The 10,667-nt window shown below is 73.0% G+C and overlaps 3 protein-coding genes across 3 annotated transcripts; 2 read left to right on the forward strand and 1 right to left on the reverse strand.

The window, feature by feature from the left end:
- Positions 1–595: 595 nt before the first annotated feature.
- On the reverse strand, positions 596–2,410 carry GPM (hypothetical protein; the record flags this gene model as incomplete). Its single annotated transcript, XM_009037477.1, has 1 exon — positions 596–2,410. One exon carries the CDS (start codon positions 2,408–2,410, stop codon positions 596–598), a length of 1,815 nt encoding a protein of 604 aa, XP_009035725.1.
- Positions 2,411–4,529: 2,119 nt separating this feature from the next.
- Positions 4,530–5,132, forward strand: AURANDRAFT_23936 (hypothetical protein; the record flags this gene model as incomplete). The annotated part of the gene is made up of 1 exon (XM_009037405.1): positions 4,530–5,132. A coding segment is annotated over one exon (603 nt), but the record flags the coding sequence as incomplete, so codon positions are not given.
- A 564-nt stretch (positions 5,133–5,696) lies between these two features.
- Positions 5,697–6,428, forward strand: AURANDRAFT_24247 (hypothetical protein; the record flags this gene model as incomplete). Its single annotated transcript, XM_009037406.1, has 1 exon — positions 5,697–6,428. A coding segment is annotated over one exon (732 nt), but the record flags the coding sequence as incomplete, so codon positions are not given.
- Positions 6,429–10,667: the final 4,239 nt, after the last annotated feature.

The raw sequence follows: 10,667 nt of genomic DNA on the forward strand, positions 1-10,667 counted from the left end.
GCGCAACAAACGGCCCCTCGATTTTGCGGCGAGTCACTCGAATCTCGAAATCGCGAAGATCCTGATCGCGGCGGGCGCTGAGGTGACGCCTCAGGTCGTTCTGGTTGCCTGCGCGAGGGGTCATGTCAATTTCATGCGATGGCTGTTAAGCCAAGGCCATTGCGATGTGCCCCTCGAGCCAACAGGGCGAGAGCTGCTGAAAAGTGTCGCGGGGCTCGGGCTCGCTTTTGAGGACGGCGGAGAGACCGTCGAAAAGTGGCAGTGGCGGGCGGAAAAGGGCCTGACATTTCTTCTCCATGTCCAAGCCGCGGGCTCCTACGCGAACTACTTCGCGGAACCGCGCTACGAGCTCGTCCTCCTGCGCGCGCTGTGCTCCTCCGGCCGCGCGAAGTCGCACCACGAGCAGCCGTGGAAAGCAACGTCTGACTCTTCCTTCTTCAAGGAACACTACTACCTCGCCACGCGCCTCTTCGGCGCGGGCCAAGAACAGGAGCTCCCGCTCGGCTGCTTCGAGAACGTCCTGGACTTCTGGTGGCAGGGCTAGCATTAGACATGCCGCCCGCGCTACTAGTAGCAGCTTAACCACGCGCCGCGCTCACGTGATGACGGAGGGGCTCTCCCGGCCGCTGAAGGCGACGAGGTCCGCGACCTTCTTGCCCGCGTCGGCGAGGTCGCCGAGCGCGTCGGCGGCGACGAGGTCGAGGTCGGCCTCGGACGGCTCCGGGAGGGGCTTCTCGACGTAGACGCGGATCGTCGCGCCCGCGGAGCCCGTGCCCGAGAGGCGGAAGACGCAGCGGCCGCCGCCGTCGAAGGAGAGGATCATGCCCTGGTTCGTCGTCTCGCTGTTGTCCAGCGGGTCGACGAAGGAGAAGGACTCGACGCCCTCGAGACCCGGGTCCAGCGCCGCGAGGTCCGATTTCGCCGCGCCGCAGAGCTCGCCGAGCCGCGCCATCATCGCGTTCGCGCCCTCGGACGCGCACTCGTCGTAGTCGTGGCGGCAGTAGAGGTCGCGGCCGTAGGTGCGCCAGTGGGCCTTGACGACGTCGGCGACGCCGACGAGTTTCTCCGAGCCCGCGTTCGCGTCCGCGAGCACGCTCATCCACGCGAGCGCGGCCCACAGGCCGTCCTTCTCGCGGACGTGGTCCGCGCCCGTGCCGAAGGACTCCTCGCCGCAGAGGAAGGGCTGCTTGAGCTCCATGAGATTGCCGAAGAACTTCCAGCCCGTGGGCGTCTCGAAGCACTCGATGCCCTGCTTCGCCGCGACGCGGTCGAGCGCGCGCGACGTCGGCATCGACCGCGCGCACGCCGCGAGGCCGCCGCGGTCCGCGAACCACTTGACCGATTTGGCGTTCGCCGCGAGGACCGCCAGCGAATCGGAGGGCGACACGAAGAAGGCGTCGCCGACGATCATGTTGCGGTCGCCGTCGCCGTCGAACGCGACGCCGAAGTCGACGCGTCGTTCGGGCCGGTCCTTCATCGGCGATCCGTCGGGCTCGAGGCCCACGCGTCTCACGAGCTCGTCGGCCCACTTGAGGTTCGGGTCCGGGTGGGCGCCGCCGAAGTCGGGCCGCGGGTCGCAGCGGTAGAGCATGGCCGGGTCGACGCCGAGCTCGTCGACGAAGACGCGTTTCGCCGCGGGGCCCGCGGCGCCGTGCATGGCGTCGAGGAAGAGGTTCGGCTTCTTTTCCGCAATGAACGCCTTGAGCTTGTCGAAATCGAAGCACTCCTTGAGCGCCGCGACGTAGGCGTCGCTCGACTCGACGACCTCGACCTGCGTGTCGCCGACGGCGAAGGCGCCCGGCGCCGCGAGGTCGACGTCCGGCGCGTCCGCGGCGTTGAAGCTCTCCAGCGTCGACGACGCCTCGAAGACGGCCTCCGTGAGGAACTCCTTGGCGGGGGCGCCGTCGGGGCCCGTGTTGAACTTGACGCCGAAGTCGCCGTCGGGCCCGCCGGGGTTGTGGCTCGCCGTGAGCAGGATCGCGCCGTCCGCGCCGAGGCGCCGCACGAGCGCCGACGCCGCGGGCGTGCTCAGCACGCCGCCGACAGGCACGACGACCCTGGCGACGCCGTTGCCCGCGAGCACGCGGAGGATGCGCTGCAGCGCGGCGTCGTTGAAGTAGCGGCCGTCGCCGCCGAGCACGAGCGTGCCGCCGCCGGGAGCCGGGAAGCCGCCGACGGACCGCCAGCCCTCGACGATGGCCTGCGCGAAGTTCTCCACGTAGTTCGGCGTCTCGACCCAGACGCTCGTGCGCTTCCGCAGGCCCGACGTGCCGGGCCGCATGCCCTCGATGGGCGCCGTCGCCACGGCGCCGCCGCCGACGCGCACGCGCAGGGCGCTGCGGCCGGCGCGGCGGCCCAGCGGCGAGCTGAACGCGGCGACGGCGTGCAGGAGGAGGAGCGGGCGGAGCATGGCTGCGGTTGCGACGGCCGCCGTGCGAGGTGGAGCGCTCGAGCCGGGTGGTAGCAGTCGGTGCGGGCCCAGCGCGTCACAAAGAGATCGCGCAGAGCCGTCAACATTCAATGTTGCACTCACGGAGCACTGCCAAAGCTCGTAGCTCGGCAGCCCAATCAAACGAGCTCTCCCAAAAGATTACAAGCTCGGGGCGCCGATCGACGAAGCTCGGGGCGCGACCGTTTGCTAGCGCCAAGTCCGCCGCGTCCGCGACCGCGACCGGCCCCGGACCGCGGCGATGGACGGCCGCGCCGCCCGCGCGCCGCCCGCCGGGCGCGGGCGCGTCGTCGACGCGGCGCCCGCGGCGCGCCGCGTCGACGGGACGCGCGTCTCGCCGAGGGGCTGCCCCAACTGCCCCAACGGCGACCTCGGGCGACGGCGACGGCCCGAAGGCGCGGCGCGCGTCGCCGCGGCCCGGCGCTCGCGGCGCGTCCCCCGCGCGCCGCGCGCCGGGACCCGGATCGCATCGTCGAGGCGGCCGACCGGACCGGACCGTCGCGCGGGGCTCGGCCTCGGGGCGACCCCCGGCGCGAAGCGCCGGAAGAAAATTTTGCGCACGCGCCGGACGCCCCGCGCGTCTGGGTCTCGCCGCGAGCTCACGCAGCCCGTCGGATGACCGGTTACGGGCCGCGGACCGTCGCGCCACGGCGTCGTCCCCTCGGCGCGCCCGTGCAACCGTAAAACGGTTGTACTTTCGGACCGACGCGGGCAACAGCCCGCGGTCGAAGGCAACCACGCGGAGGACAAGGAGTCCATCGACATGCAGCTCGTGGACGTCGTCCGCGAGGAGTCCTAGCACCTCGACTACCTCCGGGCCTTCCGCGGGCCTCCGGCTCGCGCGCCGACCGTGCCCGAGGACTTCGAGACGGCCGCGTCCACGACTACAACCTCGACGAGTGCCCACGGGACTCGGAGCGATGGACTCCACGCACGCGACGGCCGGCGGGCGGCGGGAGATCGACGAAGATCCCGCCGTCGGCGTCGGCGTCGTCCCCTCGAACGTCTTCGAGACCGTCGCGCTGCTCGGCCGCGCGAAGCGCGGAGGAAAATTTTCCGCATCGCCGCCGCCACCTCGATGCTCGTGACGTGTCGCCCGGCCTCGGCGACTCGACTATCAGCGCGGAGTCTTCCTGGCTGCTACGCGGGCCGTTGCCCGGGGTGCGAAGCTCTGATCACGCCGCACCGCGCGAAGCGCGGAGCCTCTGCCACCGCGCTGGTGCTGCCCCGGCGCCTGACTTGCCCCGGCGCCTGACTTGACCGCAGCGACGAGGGCCATCGATGCCGCGGACGCGTCGCCCAGCTCGGTGGGTCGTCTGCGGAGCGGACCCGCGACCTGCCGAGGCGCGCTCGCCGGCGCTGTCGTGCTGCCGGCGCTGGGTCCCGAACCGGCCGCCTGCCCGAGCTCGCCCCGCCTCGCCATCCTCGCATTGCCCGACCCGCGGCCTGACATTCCCGTGGCGCGGGGCCGTCGCCTCCGCCGCGCCGGTCCCCCGCCCCGGTCTTCCCCGCCCGGCCCCCCCCGCCCCGGTCTTCCCTGCCCGGGGCTCCGGCCCCGGTCCTCGGGCTGGCTCGGGGCCTCTGGCTCGGGGCCTCCGGCCCCGGCCTCCGAGCGCCTCCGGCGCTCGGGGCTGCGCCCCGAGCTTCGGGGCTGCGCCCCGAGCTTCGGGGCTACCGCCCCGAGCTTGTAATTTTTCGCGCGGAGCCATCCCATCGTCGCGCGCGACGCGCACGCCGCCGCATGGCGACAGCGCCGCCGCCGCCGCCGCGCTACATGGAGCGGCGGCAGACCGACGACGGGCCGCGCACGCCGAAGCGGCGCTTCCAGCGCTACAGCGCCATGCCGCCGCCGAAGCCGCAGCGCGAGGAGGGCCGGGCCCTGAGCCGCGTGGACCTGGCCCACATCGAGGTCAAGTGCGTCTACTTCGTGCCGCACCCGAAGCGCGTCTGGGTGAAGGTGCTCGTGCTGGCCCTCGACAAGAGCCGCTGCCGCGTGCGCGACCTCGAGGACGGCGCGGAGCTCGACCTCGAGCCCGCGCTCATCCCGTTCCTGCCGGTCAACGAGCACACGGCCGAGGACATGACGACGCTCTACCACCTCCACGACCCGGGCATCATCGAAAACCTGGAGCAGCGGAGCGACCTGCGGCAGCAGCGGCCCTACACGCGCATCGCGAACGTTTTGATCGCCGTGAACCCGCTCCGGCCCGTGCCGGACCCCGACGAGGCCTCGTTCCGGGGCGGCGCGCTCTCCGACGCGCCGCCGCACCCCTGGGCCATCGCCGAGACGGCCCTGCGGCAGATGGTGCTCGAGGAGCGCGCGGCGATCCGGGGCCGCGCGAACCAGTCCGTCGTCATCTCCGGCGAGTCCGGCGCGGGCAAAACGGAGACGGCGAAGATCGTGCTCGGCTACCTCTGCCGGCGCGTCGCGTCGGCGTCCTCCGGGCCGTCGGACCTCGACCGACGGTTGCTCGACTCGAACCCCATCCTCGAGGCCCTGGGCAACGCGCGGACGCTCCGCAACGACAACTCGAGCCGCTTCGGCAAGTTCTTGAAGCTCCAGTTTTCCCGCGCGACCGGCGCCGTCGCCCTCGCCGGGGCGACGGTGGAGACCTACCTCCTCGAGCGGAGCCGCGTCGTCGGCCAGACCGACGGCGAGCGCAACTACCACGCGCTCTACCAATGGGTCGCGGGCGCGTCCGCGCTCGACGCGTCCAAGCTCAAGCTCCTCAAGAAACCGTCGGACTTCCGCTACCTCAGCGCGTCGTCCTGCGCGACCATCGCCGGCGTCGACGACGCCGCGGCCCACGGCGCCACGGCGCGGGCCTTCGCCGCCGTCGGCCTCGCGGAGCGCGACGCCGCGTCGCCCAAGAAGCGGGGCCGCGGCGCGTACTTCGACCTCGTCGGCCGCTGCCTCGGCGCCGCGCTCCACCTCGGCAACGTCACCTTCGATGGTCTGGAGACGGCCGAGAGCGGCGACCGCGCGTCGGCCGTGTCGTCGCGCGATCACGCGGCGCGGCCCGCGCTCAACGCCGCGGTCCACTGCCTCGGCGGCGACGTCGCCGCCGACGCGCTCGAGGCGCTGCTCGTGCGGCGCACGATCGCGGCGCCGTCGACGCGGGGCCGGTCCCAGTCCTTCTACGTCAAGGAGCGCGACGCGGAGGCCGCGGCGCTCGCGCGCGACGCGGTCGCGAAGGACGTCTACGCGCGGTGCTTCGACGCCGTCGTCGCGGCGCTCGGCGCGTCCATGACCGCGGCGACGGACGCGGCCCTCGACTTCATCGGCGTGCTCGACATCTTCGGCTTCGAGGCGTTCGCGCGCAACGACCTCGAGCAGCTGCTCATCAACTTTGCGAACGAGTCGCTGCAGGCGACGTTCAACAAGGCCGTGCTCGTCGCCGAGCGGGACGTCTACGCCTTCGAGGGCATCGTCGTCGAGGAGACCGTCGCCGCGCCCGACGACACGGAGGCCTGCGTCGAGCTCATCGCCGCGCGGAGGCCCCCGAGCGTCTTCTCGATCCTCGACGACGCGTCGAAGCAGAGCCGGAGCGACGGCGCCTTCTGCCGCGACCTGCACGAGGCTTTGGCGGGCAAGACCTGCTTCGCGGCGCCCCACAAGAAGGACGTCAAGGACACGTTCGTCGTCGCGCACTACGCCGGGGCCGTGGCCTACACGACGGGCCGCTTCGTGTCGAAGAACTCGAACAAGGTCCCCGAGGGTCTGGGGGAGTTGCTGGAGGCGTCCGCGGCGTTCCGGGGCTTGGCGGCCTACGGCCGCGCGCCGGACCGCGCGGGCGACGACTCGCTGTCGCGGAATTTTGCGACGCAGATGCGCGAGCTCTGCGGTCTCCTCGACAGCACGACGTGCAGCTTCGTCCGTTGTTTAAAACCGAACCACAAGATGGCCGTCGGCGTCTTCGACCGCGCGTGCGTCGCGTCGCAGCTCCGGGCCCAGGGCATCCCCCAGACCTGCGACGTGCTCCGGTGCGGCATGCCGACGCGCGTCAACTTCGAGGCCATCGAGGCCAAGTACCGCGAGCCCGCGGCGAAGCTGGAACGAGAGGCCGCGGGCTTCGACGCGCTCGCGAGCTTGGACGCGCGCGGCTTCACGGCGGCCGTGCTCTGGGCGCTGTCCATCCCGCCGGCGTGCTACCGCATGGGCAGATCCAAGGTCTTCTTCCGCACGGGCGCCATCGCTCTATTGGACCGGCTCTACGCCGTGGACCTCGGGTCGCCCGACGGCCTGGCCTTCGCGGGGCGGCTCCGCTACTTCGCCTCCCGGCGGCGCTGGCGGTCCGCCCTGGCGAAAGTAACAACCGCGCGCGCGCTCCTGGACGCGTGGCGGAGCCGCGCGTCCGTGGCCCGCGTCGCGCGCTTCGTGCAGGCGCGGTACCGCTACTACGTGACCTTCGGGCGGGGCAAGCGGCGGCGGCGCGCGCGACGAATCTGGCGCCGCGCGCTCTGCAAGGTGCGGTGCCTGCGCGTGTTCCACGGCGAGTACGACCTGATCCGCGCCGCGCGGCTCGAGCGCGAGCGCGCGGAGCTCGAGGCCGCGGTCGCCGTCGAGGACGTCCGCGCGGTCGCGCGGCCCGCGTCGGAGATCGTCGCCGAGCGCATGACGCGGGGCGAGATCGGCGAAAAAAAGGGCCGGGCGCTCCTGGACAAGATCGAGGAGGAGCGCGCGGGCTTGGAGGAGGACGACGGCGCCTTCGCCGTGGGGGGCAACCCGCTCCACGGCCACGCGGGCGACGCGGAGCCGGGCGCGCCCGACCCGGCGACGCCGCGCGTGCGCGCGTCCGTGGCGAACCTCGGCGGCGTGCGCGTCGACGACCTGCTCCGGGACGCGGGCGCGCTCGAGGACAGCGTCGGCGACGAGCGCGTCGCCGCGGACATCCGGCGGGCCATGGGCCGGCTCCAGCTCGCCAAGGGCGCGCTCACGCGCTGGCACCGCGTGCGCCTCTACCGCGCCGTGGAGCGCTGGCGCGACTTCAACGAGGCCGCCCTCTCGGCCAAGTTCGACGGCGTCCTCGAGGCGCGGCTCGCGCCGACGAGCCCGCGCGACGCGCGCGAGGTCAAGTCCTGGGTCGACCGCGACGTGCGCGCCAAGTCGGACGAGGGCATCGAGATGCGGGAGCGCGAGACGCGGGTCGGCGACGCCTGGTACAACGCGGACCTGCGGTCCGCGCTCCACAACCTGCGGGACGTGCTCGCGAAGGCGCCGAAGCTCGTAGCGAAGACCGAGGAGCTCGACGAGGCGGGCCTCGCGGCCTACCTCGCCCCCGACGCGCCGGAGCTCACGGACGACGAACTGGTGAACCAGATCTTCCGCCCCGCGGGCACCGGCGCGGCGCCGCGGCCGCGCGCCGCGGCCGTCGACGGGGCCCCCGCGGAGCCGCGGTCGCCGTCGACGCCGACGCGCAAAAAGTTCGTCCGGCGGCCGTCGAACTCCTTCGACAAGTCCATGGAGGTCGCGCGGCGCAACCTGTCGACGTCGTCCGAGCGGCGCCGGAGCCTCTCGGGGCTCGGCAAGGAGAACGCGGCCGGCGACGGCGACGACAAGGTCACGTCGCTGCAGCAGCAGATCGCGCTCCTCAAGAAGCAGCTCAACGCCGCGGGCGTCCAGGCCGTCGAGCTCGTGCCCCTCGCCGAGGCGCGCGAGAAGATGAACGCGGCCGTGAAGCGCCTCATGGACGGCGACATGGACGCGGAGAAGGACGTCGAGAAGTACGACCAGATCATCCGCATGCACCCGGACTACGAGAAGGAGGAGGCGGCCAAGGCCGAGCAGTGGGTCAAGGACACGAGGCCCGCGAACGAGGCCGCCCAGAACGCCATGCGCTGCCTCGTGCCGCCGGACGTGCGGTCCGCGTCGCTCGCGGATTTGGGCGACAGCGGGTTGCCGCCGGGCGTCGTGCGACGACTGTGGACGAAGAAGGCGACGTGGCTCGTGCGCTTCCACCCGGAGGACACGGCGAAGCTCCACATCGCCGACCTCCTCTCCAAGTACAACAACCAGGGCCTCGACATCGTCGAGATGCGCGGCGTCTGGGCGTCGCTGCCGGACGTCTTCGACAACGACGGCGACGGCAAGAAGGCCCAATGGAAGGCCAACTTCCGCACGAAGCTCATGGAGCTCGTCACGAAGGAGGGCCAGGGCCGGTTGTCGCGCAACGAGGCGCGGAACCCGGGCTACAAGGACCTGGAGCGGGACAAGCGCTACTTCGACCCGGACGCGCCGCTCGTGCGCGCGGGCATCATGAAGAGCAACCCCTACGCGGCCCAGGAGAAGCCCGTCATCAAGGTCGACGCGTCCGTCAAGCCCAGGGAGAAGCCCCGCGACGAGGCGCCGGTCAAGGCGGGGGACGTCGCCGCGTCGGGGACGCTCGGCGACGGCGAAACGCTCGAGCCCCGCCAGACGTTCCTCGTGTTGGTCAACGGCGAGCTCCGCGCCTACGACAAGGAGTCGGACCTCAAGCTCGCGAAGCCGCCGGCGTTCGCCGTGCCCGTGCGCGGGCGGCGCTCCGACGCGGCGCTGGGGGAGTGCGACGGCGGCTTCGAGCTCGCCGCGGGCGCGCTGAAGCTGGCCTTCGCGGCCGCGGACGCGCCCGCGTGGAAGGCCGCCGTCGCCGCGGAGCTCGACTACGTCGACCCCAAGGCGAAGATGCGCGCGGAGCGCGAGGCGAAGCGCAAGGCCGACGAGGAACGGAAGCGCAAGGCCGAGGCCGAGGCCGCGGCGGCCGGCGGCGGCGGCAAGGGCGGCAAGATGAGCGGCGGGCTCATGGCCGCGCTCGCGGGCCGCGGCGCCAAGGGCGGCGGCCGCGGCGGCCTCCTCGACGCCCTCGGCGGCCGCGGCAAGGGCCGCGCGCGCGGCGGCGCCGCCGGCGGGCTCATGGGCGCCATCGCCGCGCGCGGCCGCGGCGCCAAGGGCGGCCGCGCGCGCGGCGGCGGCGGGCTGATGGACGCCATCGCCGCGCGGGGGCGCGGTAAGGGGTCCTAGCGGCGGGTTGATGGACGCGATCGCCGCGCGGAAGGGGTCTAGCGACGGTCGAGCTTACGCCCGCCGGAGCCGCCGGAGGCGGCGGAGCGCGTGGCGATCACCCCCTGGATAAGCGGCACTGTCATCCTTACGCCCGCCGGAGCCGTCGGAGCCGGCTCCGCGGGTCGAAGGCCCACCCCTTCGCGCGCGCGACGCGCTCGGCGTTCGACGCGAGCGCGGCCGCGTCGGGCGCGGCCGCGTTTCGCGTCGCGAGGAGGACGCAGTTGCCCTGGTAGCGGACGTCGACCCGGGCCAGGTCCGGGAAGACGGCGCCGAAGTTCGCCGCGGCCTCGGCTAAAATCGCGTCCTCGCCGCCGCCGACGTGGAAGTTGGCGACGAAGGCCCCGCCGTCGGCGAGGGCGTCTCTGACGCCCGCCGCGAAGGCGACCGTCGCGAAGGCCGCGGGGACGCGGTTGTCGTCGTCGTAGACGTCGAGCGCGACCAGATCGTACGCGCCCGGCGCGAGTTCCCGATGCGCCGCGGCGTCGCCCAGGACGACGTCGACGCCGTTGAGGCCGAGGTGCGCCTCTGCCAAAGCCGCCGCGGATGCGTCGAGCTCGACGGCGACGCAGCGCGGTTTGTCCGCGCCCTCGCGCAGGAGCATGGGCAGCGTGCCCGCGCCGAGGCCGAGAAAGAGCGCGCTCGCCGGCGCGCGGCCCAGGGCCCCGACGGCCGCGGACGCCATGACTTTGACGTACTCGTTGGCGACGACGCCGTGCCGCGGCGCGCCCGCCGCCGCGTCCCAGGCCGTCGCGCTCTGCACGCTCCCGTGTCTCATTAGCACGCGCCACGCGCCGCCGCCGCGCGCCTCGACGCGCGTCGCGCCGTCCGCGCCCAGCGCCGTCGCCGGCCCGAGGGCCCACTCGTCGTAGACGCGCGTCCACCGCCCGGGGTCCGACGAGTCCCAGTCCGACGGCGCGCCGTCCTCGTCGAGCGCCGACAGCAGGAGCCCCGCGGCGGCGGCGGCGGCGACCGGCGCGGCGGCCAGCGCGAAGCGCGCGTCCAGGATCGCCGGGTCAAAGCCGTCTGTGCGCGGCAGGATGAGCGCGACGACGAGCGCGAGGCGCAGAGGTGCCATGCAAATTGCCGCGCGCGAGCTAGAGCTAGACATGCTCATGGCTCGAGCCCTCGACGGCAAGGTGAAGTACAAGGTGGGTTCAACAAGCATTACGAGGCATTATC

This window comes from Aureococcus anophagefferens, assembly GCF_000186865.1.
Source record: "Aureococcus anophagefferens unplaced genomic scaffold AURANscaffold_6, whole genome shotgun sequence".
In the NCBI taxonomy this organism is placed as follows: Eukaryota; class Pelagophyceae; order Pelagomonadales; family Pelagomonadaceae; genus Aureococcus; species Aureococcus anophagefferens.